The 16,104-nt window shown below is 41.4% G+C and overlaps 1 protein-coding gene across 1 annotated transcript in view; it reads right to left on the bottom strand.

Moving 5' to 3' along the window:
* Positions 1-16,104, bottom strand: part of LOC308285263 (uncharacterized protein) — a 734,101-nt gene that overhangs the window by 619,718 nt on the left and 98,279 nt on the right. The window contains exons 29-30 of the mRNA XM_080725980.1: positions 10,637-10,942; positions 10,236-10,547 (exon numbers count right to left, since the gene is read on the bottom strand). Coding sequence (XP_080582106.1) covers positions 10,236-10,547; positions 10,637-10,942 — 618 coding nt within the window. The remainder of the gene's footprint in view (positions 1-10,235; positions 10,548-10,636; positions 10,943-16,104) is intronic.

The raw sequence follows: 16,104 nt of genomic DNA, 5'->3' as shown, positions 1-16,104 counted from the left end.
AGTACTCTTACTTTGAGTAGGATTTTCCACTACTCTTTCCACCTCTAAAAACATGTTTCAAGTCTCCTGTGTTTCCCACTGTAGACTCTTTTTAAGTTGTTTCATTCATCATTTACACATATGCGACCCAGTGTAACTTGATCAGCGCAACAGTGAGCTGGATATATGTGTATATATTATTATTGCATATATTGTATATTTCTGTATACACAGTGTGTATACAGCCTACAGGGCTCAACAACAACCACACATACCCCCACCCCACAGTCACAATAATACAGTGTATGATTGTGACTGTGGGGTGGGGGTGTGTGTGGTTGTTGTTGAGCGCTGTAGGCTGAGTTCTTTTCGTGGCCCCGGCTAGTCCCACAGCAACCGGGGGTTCAATTTTAACCCGCGGCGAGACTGGAGCATCGCGGAGGGTTTGGTTTTAACCCCGCGGCAGGACCGGAGCATTGGTTAAGGACACAGCAGTGCGCACTTGATTTGATTTATACCCAAACATGTTGATATGTAAATATTCCTTTATAAAACATGTAGACTAACCTAGCAGCTGTGTGAGCTGTGCTTATTAAAATAAGATGCAAAGTGGCAAGGATGAATTAATAATAATAATTAAACCACAATGCAAGGCTACAGTAGGAATTTGACTATGGGGTGGAATGTCCATGGCATGGTGCGCATTGCGCTTGATTTGATGTAGGCTATTCTCAAACAGGGGCTGTGTGTGAGCCTGTGCCTACAGTATTTTGATAACAAATCATTCTGTGCATTTTCCATTTCGGGTTGTGTGCCACATCTGTGTGTGTAGATCATCAACTGTCGGTGCGTTCGGACGGACGCACAGTTTATTTCAGCCGTAGGCTACATCGTATAATTACATAATACTTTCTTTTTTGCTAAAGACTCTTGACTCGGTCTCGACTCGTAAATCAAGACTCGACTCGACTCTAGTCTCGACCCCTCCAATGACTCGGACTCGACTCGTACCTAAAGACTCTTTTATATCTCTGGTCTAGGCCTATTAATAATCTGCAACATCGTTTTATACAATATGCAGTCCCATAGGCATTGTACATTACTTGAGTAGGCTATTTCCTATTTCCAATACTTTATTTTTTACTCCAATACATATTGGACCCCAATGTTGTACTTTTACTCCACTGCACAAATTTTAAAATGCAACCTTCTAATAAACTCCTCAATCAATCAAACATTACAACTACTGTGTGAAGATGAGCATACAGTACGTGTATGAAGTAGAGCTAGTGAGCTAGCTAAACTAAGCTAATTACACAAAAGACAACGTTATGTACCTGGCACGCGCATAAACCAGCTTATCATGTTCCAAACACCAGCCTTTCTGTTTGAATCACGAAATGTCTTCAATGTGGTGTCATATGAAATAAGGTATTTTTGAACTAATAATATTAACTTCTCGTTGTTGATCGGATCAGGCAATTTCTGCGGTGGCTGAGTTGGCTCCATTCGCTACATGCTGCTCTCTCTGCTGCTGCTGGCTGATGTGTGTTCTGTGTGTGTTGGCGCTCGCTGTCCCTCATTGTCTCACCTCATACACCACATGAAAATTCACACCAGAGACAAACCTTACTGCTGTGACCAATGTGGACAACGTTTCAAATTCTCCTCTAATCTCAAGGCACACCAGACAATTCACAATGGAGAAAAACCTTACTGCTGTGACCAATGTGAGAAAAGGTTTACTACAAAGCAATATCTCAAAATACATCAGAGAATTTATACTGGAGAAAAACCTTATACTGCTGTGACCAGTGTGGGAAAAGCTTCGCTTCAGTTTTCAGTCTCAAAGTACACCAGAGAATTCACAATAGAAAGAAACCCTATAGTTGTGAGGAGTGTGGGAAAACCTTCGCTCACCCTGGTAGCCTCACAAACCACGTGAAAATTCATACTGTAGAGAAGCCTTACAGCTGTGACCAACGTGTGAAACGCTTCAATGTATCCTGTAATCTCAAATCACACATGAGAATTCACACTGGAGAAAAACCTTACAGCTGTGATCAGTGTGGGAAAAAGTTCACCCAAACATCTACTCTTAAACGACACAAGTAAGCTATTGTGCAAGTGTTATACTGTTAACATGCATAAAATAAATTCATTCCTTAACAGCCCAGATATTCAACAAGAGGTTTATTATACAAACATTGATATGAGATGATATGATATGATATGATATGATATGATATGAGAATCATACAAACATTGATATGATAAAAAAAAGAAAGAAAATAAAATCCAGAAAGTACAGTAGGCCTACTGTAATGCAAAACTGAGCTCTAGGGTTTATTTTATAAATAAACCCACCTGCCTGATTTATTTCATAGCATAACATCAATATCACCCGTTCATTTTGTGACATTTGTCATTATATATTCAGATTTACGACAAGACGAGACAAGACATCGGAAAGCTACTTCCTCCACCTCATCACCACGGGTTGTCTTTAACCCAGAGTAAAATGAAGCCCAACAGAGAGGGCGCTGTTTTTCATTTGACGATGGGTTCCCAGGTTGCCTGAACAGGTCACCTGCAGTCTGCTACGGGTAGACTTAAGCATCTTTGTTCCACCACACTCACTAAGTGAAGACTCAGAGCCATCGCAAGAAAACATCATCTCCCATACAGGTAGCTCTACAACACCGGGTGGTATTTTTGCTGAAACAACAGTGCCACAGTCCAGCTGTCTACACACTACAGCTGCTGTCTTCTGGTTCCAGGGCCATCCATCCACTGGTCTCCACTCTCCCTGGTGTTTCATCTCCAGTGTGCCAGTACAGTGACTGGTTCCTCCCACTAACCTGACAGCATCAGACTCTGTACAGAGACAAGAGATAAGCAAGGCTTTGTCACACCAAAAATGGTCAGAATGGAACGTGTTTGTGTCCGAGCTGGACTGGAAGCTTCAAGCTCGATCCATTCTTCATCGCACGCCGGTGTCACACGCCAAAAAGAGCACACCTACAAGCTCACAACACGTCATGGATATGAAATGTTGTGAGCTTGTAGGTCTGATTTTCAGGGTGCGCCATGTGACAGAGCATAAACTAGGCCCAAGGCTGACGCATACTTGGCTGATCATTGCATTAGTCTTTACCCATTCAGTATGGATTATGGAATATGGATGTCTGACCAATTACACGCATATTCACATTAGTCAAATCTGTGGTGATGTTTGACTATTTCGAAAATGTAATGGGCAAGAAAGTGCCGAAAAATAACTTCAGCAATGGACGGTATAAATGCACGCAAACATTGTGAACATAGATCGAGAGGTAATCCAACACAAAGCATTTTATGTTGTTCTTGATTTGATTTGAAAATCTTGACTCATGAATACATATTACTTTCTATAGCGATAATCATAACACATTATAAAAGATTTTATAATGACTTGTAATGTCAAGTTTATACTACAATAATACTTGATAATTGATGGACACAGTTGACATATTGTATTATGGATATTATACATTGTCTTTTTCTTTTTTTTTTTTTGTTGGGGGGGGGGGGGGGGTGTTTCTAATTAACTAATAAATTGCATTTTTAAAGCGCTTATGGTCCATTCATTCATACATTGGGTGGTGAAGGGGCAAACAGTCAATGCCAATATCCTCACTTCCGCCATTCACACACCAATGCTGGCAAGCTGACACCGACCGACACATTGGAGGCATCAGTGTCTTGCCCAAGGACGCTTCGATGTGTGGACAGGAGGAGCTGGGATTCAAACCGCAGACCCATGATTACATCATCTTTTTTAATCTTTTTATTAGTGTGCAGGCCAACCAGACTGGGCCATATGTCAAATCGACCGCCTTCGTCAGGACACGCCTGAGTGAATTTTCTCCATTGACTTTAATTAACAAATACATTTTTCTTCACAAAATGGAGATGGCTGACATCATAAATGACATCATAGCCCACGTGAGAGTGACATGTCCATAGATATGGGCTTAATATTGATGACATCAGGGATCTCCATATATGGATCTCCACTCGACTACCCTCTAATGACCATACATAAAATCTGGATTGCATTTTTGGGGGGTTTTATATAAAGCTTTTTTACTGATTAGGTGCTCGGTCTACCTACGTTATTTTTCTCTAGATTCATATTTCTATCCATTTGATGTATATTGATGTATTACCTTTCTTATTGTATTGATGTTTCTTATTGTAAATAAGAGCGTCTGGTAAATGCCAAAATTGTAAATTGTAAATTGGACGGGCGTAAAAGGGACATTAATTGTATTAGTGAATACATTTTCCCCAATGACTTGTATGGGGAAAATTCAAAATTAATTTGATAAATTAACCTCTCGGTAACCACACTTGCAATTTCTAAAATATTTCTAATATATATATATATATATATATATATATATATATATATATATATATATATATATATATATATATTTATATATCCAAACAAGAATATAGTTTGTCTATAACCTGAGCAGGTGAGTCCAACAGTGTTGTCAGGTGAGCAGGTGTTTCTAGTTGAGTCTGAGGTTCTACAGTCCAGGAGAACAGACTCACTGCCTTCACACTGGAACTCTTTGGTCCACATTGGAGCCTTCACTCGTCCATAGAGCGCCCCCTGGAGGACAGAAGGAGGCCCACAGCCAAGCTCCCTACAGACCACCTCTGCATCCTGCTGGTCAAAGTCACCTTCACACACTGAGATCCACGACTGATCAGACTTCACCTCCACTCTGCCTGAACACAAACTGGTCCCATTCACCCACCTCACTGACTCTGGAGAGAGAGAGAGAGAGAGAGAGAGAGAGAGAGAGAGAGAGAGAGAGAGAGACCAAGAAATGAAGCAAATAAATCTTCCATTTGTAACTTTAGATCATTTAAATGGATATTTCACTTAATTTCTTTGGTATTTTTGAGCAGTGGTAAAGTGCTCCATTGAGTGGCTGTGCATGTGTCTGTAGCCAGTTTTTCTCAGCGTTTTGCCATAGCAATATGTGTGTGTGTGTGTGTGTGTGTGTGTGTGTGTGTGTGTGTGTGTGTGTGTGTGTGTGTGTGTGTGTGTGTGTGTGTGTGTGTGTGTGTAGCCATATTACATCACCAAAAATAGATTTAAATTTAGTTATCAAAAAAAATACGTCCAGCTCACGTATTAGGAGGGCTTCAAGAGTCACGAACGAGTCAAAAGAACGAGTGTTTTTGATGAATCTATCATAGTTAAAATGGATTTTGAACTTAAAAAGGTTTTCTATAGGAAGGGGACGTGGTCTGATAAAATGAATATCAAATATCTAAATAATGAATGAAGAATCTCAAAAAAGGATGTTCCCAAACCCTGATTAGACGATAAAATGACCAAAAGGTTTTTTTTAAAGTGAACAATCCCTTTAAAGGGGCTACACCATGAATTTTAATTTTTCCAATTTTTATGTATTTTTTTTGGTGTCCCACCAGCAAGTTCTATCCTCACAAAGTCCTATTTCTGACCATTGTGTCTTTCTCAGTTTATGGGCAGATCTGTGTAAGCAGGTCTCAGAACGGGCTGTCTGAGAAAGGTCCCGATCGTGATGTCATAATCGGGACCTACTGCTACTGCCGTGCTGAGTGGGGGTTGGGGAGGGATGGACAGGCCTGAGAAGGATGCAGGAGGACCTGGGAGAGGGTTGGGGAGGGGTGGGCAAACCTGCTGAGCAGGAGGTGGGGAGGAGTGTGTAGCCAAAACTGGCTCAATAGTGCAGTCCTCCCACTCAGGAGGTGGTACTGCTGGTACACAAGGTGGTACTGCAGCTGAAAATGCTTTAAAAGCCAGGCAGAAATGGCAGGGGCTCTCTCTGTATTCAGGAGTGGTAATTTAGCCTCAAACCTTTTGAAAAGCGTTTTTTTTGGGACACAAACAATGGTATATAAATTATTTTTAAATGCATGGTGTAGGACCTTTAAGCATTTCTCTGTTTACAGATCAGAAACACAGATAGAACCATGCAGACACCAGGCCAGACAGACAGACAGACAGACTTGAAAGGTAAAATGATAATTAGATGAAATAAGATACTCAGTATGGCTGTCATTGTTGAGTGTGTGTTACCTGAACAGGTCACCTCCAGTCTCTCAGGGGAACTATCCGAAAGTGCTGTTCCACACTCCATCACTGAAGACTCAGACCCACCACAATGAGAACTAATGCTCCACACAGGTACTCGTTTAGAGCCAGAATGCCTTTCTATTGAAACAGCAGAGCCACAGTCCAGCTGTCTACACACTACAGCTGCAGTTACGGCTGCCGCTGTATTCCTATTACTACTTGATGAATAGTAAATGGGTCTCCACTCTCCCTGGTGTTGCATCTCCAGTCTACCAGTACAGTGACTGGTTCCTCCTACTAACCTGACATGACCAGAGTCTGTACAAACAGAAAGTAAGTGGTAAAAGTAGTATTACAGCATCATTATAAAATTCAATTCAATCACAATTTCAGTTTGTCTTTTACCTGAACAGGTGAGTCCAACAGCCTTGTCAGATGAGCAGGTGTTTCTGGAGTCTGAGGTTCTACAGTCCATGAGAACAGACTCACTGCCTTCACACTGGAACTCTTTGGTCCACATCTGAGCCTTAACATCTCCATAGAGCGCCCCCTGGAGCACCAAAGGAGCTCCACAGCCAAGCTCCCTACAGACCACCTCTGCATCCTGCTGGTCAAAGTCACCTTCACACACTGAGACCCACGACTGATTAGATTTCACCTCCACTCTGCCTGAACACAAACTGGTCCCATTCACCAACCTCACTGACTCTGGAGAGAGAGAGAGAGAGAGAGAGAGAGAGAGAGAGAGAGAGAGAGAGAGAGAGAGAGAGAGAGAGGGAAGGGGGGGTTACAATCACTAGATAGATAGATAGATAGATAGATAGATAGATAGATAGATAGATAGATAGATAGATAGATAGATAGATAGATACTGTATATAGATAGATTGTTTGTGTTACCTGAACAGATCACCTCCAGTCTTTCATCGTCTTGACGATAATTTCTCTGATTCTCTGATACACACTCCCTCAGTGAATAATCAGACCCCTCACAGGGAACTGTAATCGGCCATGTACTTTTGCCAGAGGAATACAATTCCCGTTCATATTCACACTTATAATATGCACTCCCAATCCCCTCACAGGGCCATCCACGTTTAGATGAAGCATCAAATCGTCCTGTTGAAACAACGGAGCCACAGTCCAGCTGTCTACACACTGCAGCAGATGTCTTCAGGTTCCACTCAGAACTGACCTGCGCTAGTCCCCACACTCGCTGTTGTTTTATGTCCAGTGTACCACTACAGCGACTGGTTCCTCCCACTAACCTGACAGTATCAGGCTCTGCACAAAGACAAGATAGTATAGCATCATTCAGCAATAAGTAAGAGGCAACATTTTATTTGAATTTATTTGAGTAGTATACTGTAGTACTGCTCAAAGAAAGATCAAAGAATTAAGGGAACATTTTGTTCCCTTCATTTCTTTGAGCAGTGGTATATGGGTGCAGTACATTTTCTTTACATGTTCATCACAGAATAATCTTTAAGGCCAGTGAGTTTCAGGTGGAAACAATTTTTACTTTACTTGTTTTTTTTTTGTTTTTGTTTTTTTTCAAATGAGAATGTAAAACGGGTCAAAATGACCCGAACCGAACTTAAGTGTTAAAGAGGACTAGGTGACCGAACAGCAGAATGTTTGGATGGACATTGGTTGGACATTGGGCAGTGCCGACTGCAGTGCTTTCTAAGAGAATCTGACAGCTGATAGACATTGTGTGATGCAGGGGGCTTGCAATGATGATTAGCACTTTCTCTGTGATCAAATCAAATCAAATTAAACTTCATTAATAGCCTATAGCACATTTAAAACAGCAAGCTCAACCAAAGTGCTTAAGGTTAAAACACAAGCAATTCAAATCATCATAAAAAAACAACAAAAAAAAAAAAACAGGAAAACAACCAGAACCAAGCAATTCACAACAGCAAAGCAAAAACAAGAAACAGAACATGTAGCCTACAAAACCACTAGTAAGAACAAACCGGTATGCACAGTTAAAATAAATAAGCAAATTAGTTAAACTTGTGTATTTGGAACATCCAACAATAGCTTGTCAGCAGACTTCAGTACCCCGGCTGGGGTGTAAGGTGCAACAAGCAAAGAGTTATGGTGGAGCCAGCCGTTTAATGATTTATAAAAACACTTAAAATCAATGCTAAAATTAACAGGGAGCCAGTGAAGAGAGGCAAGGACAGGGCTCATGTCTTTTTGTGCCTGTGAGGAGGCGGGCCGCTGCATTTTGCAGAAGTTGCAGACGCCTGAGTGACGCCTACTCTAGGCCAGTGTATAATGAATTGTAATAATCCAATCTGGGCATAAATAGCGGGGGACAGGGGAGATATGGCTTAACCTTGGCGTAACTGAAAAAAAAGGGTGAAAAGAAAATAACAGTGGAACTGATATGTTTACTGAATTTGAAGGCACTATTAAAGGTTACACAGAGGCTTTTGGTGATGATCAGGTCCAATAATAATATAGTCTATTTGCAAAGCAAAGCAAAGCAAAGCTAAATACGCAATACACCTGCCATCAGCTGGTGTTTGAGACATGCACAGTCACACAGACACACTTTCCTTTGTGATTGGAGGAAGGTTTCCTATTTATCTACGTTTGGAGCTAACATGTAACGTGTTCTAGTGATAGTGATAGACTATATAGGCTCAATATATTCACCACACCCAGCACCACCTCCATTTCCATTTTATAAAAGGGCCCCCACCCTCCCCCTTGCAGGGGGGGCCCAGGACTTTGCAATATACTATGGTCTAAAGTAACTAACTAAGTAGATGTACTTAAGTACAATTTTGATGTATTTGTAGGCTATTTTACTTGAGTATTTCCAGTTTTCAAAATATACCTTTACTTCTACTCTAATACATCTCGGATCCAAATATGGTATCTTTACTAGAATTATCTGAAAATCTTAGTTACTAGTTATTTTGCAGTAAGGCTGGGCGATATTAGGAAAACCTTCGATATTCGATAACATTGTTGAATACCTCGAGATCGATATTACTCACGATAGTAAAAACAATTGCATTATATAGTTTTTAATGTGTTTTTTTTTCTACTTTAGGTCCACTGCCTGCCTAACCCAGATGATGAATAGCATACCGTACCATGCATGCTCACTGCACAGTACACATAGAAGGGTTAGTTAGGTTTTATTTAAATAACCACACCTGGTTACAGATGGACTGCTTATTTGTGTCCATCTGTAAATATATGTCTGTTAATTAATTTGACACATACACCAATACCTATTTTCAAGCATTAATGTGCGAAATTTGTTCAAACTCCCGGCTATTAGGTTCCTGGATGCGATTAGCTGTCGGGCTACTATTTGGGGAAATATTCACAATGTACATAACATATTTGGGAACCGTCAAGAAAAGGGGTTCAAGATTATTATCAAATCAACTCTTCTTGTGTTAATAATGGAAAATAAAGCATATTAACAAAACCATCATCTGTTCATACTAAAATTATGAAATAATAACAAGAGTGTAGTTTGTCTTTTACCTGAGCAGGTGAGTCCAACAGCCTTGTCAGGTGAGCAGGTGTTTCTAGTTGAGTCTGAGGTTCTACAGTCCAGGAGAGCAGACTCACTGCCTTCACACTGGAACTCTTTGGTAAACATTGGATCATTCACTTCTCCATAGAGCGCCCCCTGGAGGACTGAAGGAGACCCACAGCCAATCTCCCTACAGACCACCTCTGCATCCTGCTGGTCAAAGTCACCTTCACACACTGAGAGCCACGACTGATCAGACTTCACCTCCACTCTGCCTGAACACAAACTGGTCCCATTCACCAACCTCACTGACTCTGCAGAGAGAGAAAGAAATCTCCCATAAGAAGAGTTTGAAAACATGACTTATGACAACAACAAAAAAGCAAAGTTGCAATGTAACAAAGCCCCATTTATATACAGCTTCATTCTATTTTAATTGTGCATCTTTGTCAGTTTTGATAAGTTTTTTCCCCCAAGCATTACGTCAGAAAGTGAGTATCACACTGATGGCAGGTCAGGTCATCGATAGACAGATAGACAGACAGACAGACAGACAGACAGACAGACAGACAGACAGACAGACAGACAGACAGACAGACAGATAGTGATACAGTACCTGAGCAGATCACTTGCTGACTCGAAGTGGAAACACCATCAGATTCCACTGTTGCACACTCCGTTAGTGAAGACTCAGACCCAACACAGGAAAGTCTCATATGAATATTTGATTTTTTGTATTGATAATATACGTTATGACGTATTTCTTTGGAAACAACGGAGCCACAGTCCAGCTGTCTACAGACTACAGCTGATGCCCTTAGGTTCCATTTAGCCGTAGCATCCACTGGTCTGTAATCTCCTTCATGATGTATCATTACGATACCATTACAGTGACTGGTTCCTCCCACCAACATAACACCATGAGGATCTGTATATAGACAAGAAAATAAACATCAAACAGTAATATATAAAAAAAAAAAAAAAAAAAAAAACGCCAAACCAAAACTGTTATTTTACCTGAGCAGATGAGTCCAACACTCTTGTCAGGTGAGCAGGTGGTCATAGTTGAATCTGTGGTTCCACAGTCCATGAGAACAGACTCATTGCCTTTACACTGGAACTCTTTGGTCCACATTGAAGCCTTCGCTTCACCATAGAGCGCCCCCTGGAGGACTGAAGGAGCCCCACAGCCAAGCTCCCTACAGAACACCTCTGCATCCTGCTGGTCAAAGTCACCTTCACACACTGAGACCCACGACTGATCAGACTTCACCTCCACTCTGCCTGAACACAAACTGGTCCCATTCACCAACCTCACTGACTCTGGAGAGAGAGAGAGAGAGAGAGAGAGAGAGAGAGAGAGAGAGAGAGAGAGTTAGTGATATCTAGGAAAATTTGCCTTAGAATTAAACAGGACAAGCAGGATAAACATACAGACAAGATAACAAAGGAGTGGCTTCGGGACAAGTCTGTGAATGTCCTGGAGTTGCCCACCCGCACCCCGATCTCTGGAGAAATATGAAAATGGCTGTGCACCGAAGCAACCTGATGCAGCTTGAGAAGATCTGAAAAGAAGAATGGGAGAAACTGCTCCAAAATAGGTATGACAAGTTGTAGCATCATAGTCAAGAGGAATTGAGGCTCTAATTGCTGCGATAATGTATTGAGTAAAGGGGGTGAATACTTATGCGTGTGATTTTGTATGTTTTGTTTTACACACTTGCAAACCTTTCTAAAATACCTTTTAGTTTTTGTCATTATGCACAGTTGTGTGTATAATTCTGAGAAAAAAGGTAATTTTAAAATGTTCTTGAATACGGCTGTAATAACTGTATATATACTGTATATATATATACTGTGTGTGTATATATATATATATATATATATATATATATATAGACCGGAAATCTCTCTCTCTCTCTCTCTCTCTCTCTCTCTCTCTCTCTCTCTCTCTCTCTCACATGCACGCCTGGTTGCACAAACACACACGGGTTAAGCTACACTTTTTTCCTGTTAATAATAACCTTTGTGAAATAATAGTGGGGGAGCCAATCATACAGATTCTGTTGGCCGTAATTTTGGAATGTTAATTTTTGGAGACATGTATATCTTTATTCTTGGGGTTCTCAGAATGCCAAAAAAACATGTCTCCAATTTTTCTTTTTGGGTTTAGCATGTGTAATTAGCATAAATAGCCAATTAATTGCCAAAAACAGAAATGCATCAGTAACCATTGTGAAGTCATAAAACCTTTCCTAATTAGCATAATTAGCATAAATTATGCAGAAACTAGGTGAAAATAAGCAAATTGATGCCTTTTTTTGTTTTAGTCAACTTCTCACAGAATCTAAGATGTAGGCCTATGTTTAAATGTCAAGGAATTATTAGAGTCCTATAAATATATCATGCAACCTTTTGTCTGTGTAATAATTATGTAATAATCACACGGAAACAAGAAATAGCTATATTTCTTTATAAATCCTTCATATAAAATAAAGAACAATATGAGAAATGGTTACAGAATTATCAGATTGTTTATACTAATATTTACAGAAAGTTGTGTAAACACATTTAAATAGAAGGGTCTCCATCTTCTTCGTCGTCGTCATCGTCAATCGCCAACAGATGTGCCCTGCTTACATTAGAACACACCTCTTCATCTGCCCCACCACATCTCAGAGCATTTCAAAATTTGAGATCGACAAGAACAATGTGACATGCACTGGGATTTCTTGCAGCCACATTTGATAAGTTGGATAATGGTGGCTGGAGCTGGAGGATCCCGTGTTGTGACTGGCACCAGTTAGCTTCAGAAAACCCAGGCTTATTTTGGCGATCGGAAGGAAAATAAGCCTGGGCAAACCCCCCTATAACTGTGCTGGCTCATGACATTTTAATTGTATAAAATAAATGTAGCCGTTCAGATATCTTATTTTACATCAGTATTGTTCATGTGAACTGGTTTGTTGAATGTTTAGGCATATCCATTATAATTATAAAATCGCTATGATTTATCACTTGTTTTCCACTGCGGATCACTTCCTCATTTACCCAAAGTGGACAGCAGCAGGAGTCGTGTCACTCTCCACGTCATTTCGAGACGCCGGAGGACCCGGTGAGATCCGCCAGCCAACAAATAATGTCCGCTTTAGGTTAGACTAGGCACCAGTTGATCTCCCTCATCCTCCTATCCTGTCCTACCCTATCCAGCCCACTGGGAACATATCTTGATCCATGATGGCTTTCCCATGCATTGCCTGTACCAATGCCATTCCATCTATGACAGTTAGCTGTCACTCTTAGCTGTCAGTGGCAGCACTCTGTGGTTGCTTGCTGATCAACACCAATGTCATCAGTCCTCTTCTCATTCAGCAGCTCCTCGAGAATGGTGTGAATTGAAGGATGACAGGTCACTGTTTGCTCGAATGCTGATTGTTGCTCGATCACGGTCAGAGATCAACCTCAAAGAAGCCATTGGCCAGCACGAGTTCACTGCCAAACCACATGCTCTCTTCACAGTGACTGGTGAGCTTCGGCCCTACACAGACAAGAGCAAGCTCATGACCATTCTCGAGGAGCTGCAGAATGAGAAGTGGACTGGTGACCGCAACCACAGAGTGCTGCCACTGACAGTTGTCCCCTGCCAGCTAAGAGTGTAACTGTCATAGATGGAATGGCATTGGTACAGGCAATGGGAAAGACATCATGGATCAAGATATGTTCCCAGTGGGCTGACCACTTCATAGCCACACTGGATAGGAAGACCAGAGAACATAATGAGACCCATGTAGTATTTGACCGCTATGATATTGCATCTTCACTGAAGGAGGCCACACATAAGCGACGCCAGGGTGGCAAGCCCCCTACCACTTATCATGTGGAAGACAACACACCGATAGGGAAGGTGTCAGAAAAACAGTTTTTGTCAGGTATCCACACCAAAGATGAGCTGACTGTCTATCTTGCTAAGAAAGCCCTCCAGCACTTCCAGGGGAAACCCAACTTTTTCATAATCATGTCAAGGCAAGATGTCCACTCAAACTATTGATGTAAAACATCTCCACAGATCACAGAAAGAGGCTGACACAAGGATAATCCTGCACAGCCTGCTGTCCAAAGAGGGGCAACACAGCTCTACATCGAGTCCCCGGATGCTCTGATGTCTTTGTTCTTGCGATCCGACAGTACCATCAGCTGTGCAAAGACACCTATTTCATCACCAGTGAGGGAAACAAAAATATATCATCTCACTGGAGCCAGTAGTGCAGGCACTGGGTAAAACAAGGACTTCAGCCTTGCACGGTTCCATGCCTTCTCTGGAGCTGACCAGACAGGCCATACTACAAAAAAGCTTCTGACGCAGAAAAAAAAGATTGAACCATTTGTTTGCCAGCTGAGCGAGCCCAGTACAAAACTACAAATCTTGTTCACAAAGAAACAATTAAAAGCCAAGAAGCTGCCACCTACACAAGGAGCATTACATCAAGCCATTACCTGTGCCCATTACCAGGCATTGGTTTGGTATCAAGACATGTACCTAACCCACAAATGCCACCAGCAAATGAATATGGATGGGAGGCTGAGGGAGATCAACTGGTGCAAGTCACAACACGGGATCCCCAGCTCCAGCCACCATTACCCAACTGATCAAATGTGGCTGCAAGAAATCCCAGTGCATGTCGGATTGTTCTTGTCGATCTCAAAATTCGAACTGCTCTGAGATGTGCATGTGTGGGGCAGATGAATAGGTGTGTTTTAATGTAAGCAAGGCACGTCTGTTGGGGATTGAAGATGACGACAACAAAGATGGGAGACTCTTCTATGTGTTTTCCAAACTTTTTGTAAATATTAGTATAAACAATCTGATAATTCTCTGACCATTTCTCATATTGTTCTTTATTTTATATGTGGGATATATAAAGAAATATAGCTATTTCTGGTTTCGGTGTGATTATTACATAACTATTACATAGATAAAAGGTTGCATTATTTATTTATAGGATTATAATAATTTCTGGACTTGTAAAAATACATCTTAGAGTCTGTGAGAAGCTTTGAAAGTTGACTAGAACAAAAAAATGCAGCAATTAGCTTATTTTCACCTGATTTCTGCATCATTTATGCGAATTATGCTAATTAGGAAAGGTTTTATGACTTTACAATGGTAACAGATGAATTTCTGGACCTCAAAACATGGACTTAGACTCTTAGATCACCTTTATAAGTTACCTAGAAGCAAAGTTATTGCCATTTCCTGTTGTTGGTGATTAATTGGCTAATTATGCTAATTACACATGCTAAACCCAAAAAGAAAAATTGGAGACATGTTTTTTTGGCATTCTGAGAACCCCAAGAATGGACAAAAATTAACATTCCAAAATTACGGAAATTGATAGGCTCCTCTACTATAAGCTGCATTGGGAGGTAAGCGGGAGACACTTTATTGTGAAGGTAAGACAGGAAAAGATAGAGTTGCTGGGTAGTCCCTAATTGTTGTCGTGTTATTGAATAACGCAAACGTGAGTCCAACTGTACTGTAAACGTGTTACGTGGATATAATTTATTAAGCTCTCACAGAGTATCCTGACCGTCTCTCTACCACTACTGTAGTGCTTCCCGCCAGGCACACCCTGGTGACGTCGGCACACAGCGACTCTGTAGTCTTTCAGCCATAGCACAATACACCACATCTCCCCTTTCTAGAATCATTGGGTAGACTACCAATGATTCAACAGACCTTGAGGATTATTCTGCCTTGTGGTTGGAAGGTCTGCCAGGGAATCACGCACACACACATTTTACAGTTTTTACTCTTAGCTCCACTTCAAAATCAATAACTCAAACATCCATCTTAACTAATCCTCACTCTAAGCCCTGCAACTGGCTGAGCATTGTACAGAAAAGCAAAACAACATGCACAATCACATCTCAATACATTCCTCTTTTCTTTTTTCTTTTTTTCTACTTTGAGATAGAGTCTCTGTACTATCTCTGAAATGTAGGAGAAAGAAAAAAAAAAGATTATAAGTCCAACCTGGTTGGTTTCCTCACAGCTCTCCCAAACCTGGTTCTAGGAGTAGGAGTAGATGGCGGGTCTGGAAGACTCTGCTGCGGTGGTTCTGCTGAAGGTTGTTCTCGAACGCCTCCCAGGAACGGCTCCGCTGCACCACGGCCACTCTGCTCCGGCGAGGACCTCATTGGGATGAGATGACGACGGTTCCGTCTGATGGTCCCGTGGGGTCCCTCCACCGGATACGATCGCGGGGTGGTGTGTCTTTCGATGATAGCTCCTTCCGCTCCTTGGTCTTTGATCCACACGTCCTGTCCTGGGTTGAGTCTGATGAGATTCTGTGCACGATGTCGCATGTTGTAGCGTTGTGCATCTTTTGTCCTCTTCTCCCCTTCTTTCTGCATAACAGTTTCACGATCAGGAACAGCTGGATTGAGCAAGGTAGGAAGGATAGGCACCGTCGTGCGGAGTCTCC

Source organism: Nannobrachium achirus, assembly GCF_963921795.1.
Source record: "Nannobrachium achirus genome assembly, chromosome: 5".
Taxonomy (NCBI): domain Eukaryota; kingdom Metazoa; phylum Chordata; class Actinopteri; order Myctophiformes; family Myctophidae; genus Nannobrachium; species Nannobrachium achirus.
This window is presented reverse-complemented; position numbering and strand designations above follow the sequence as displayed.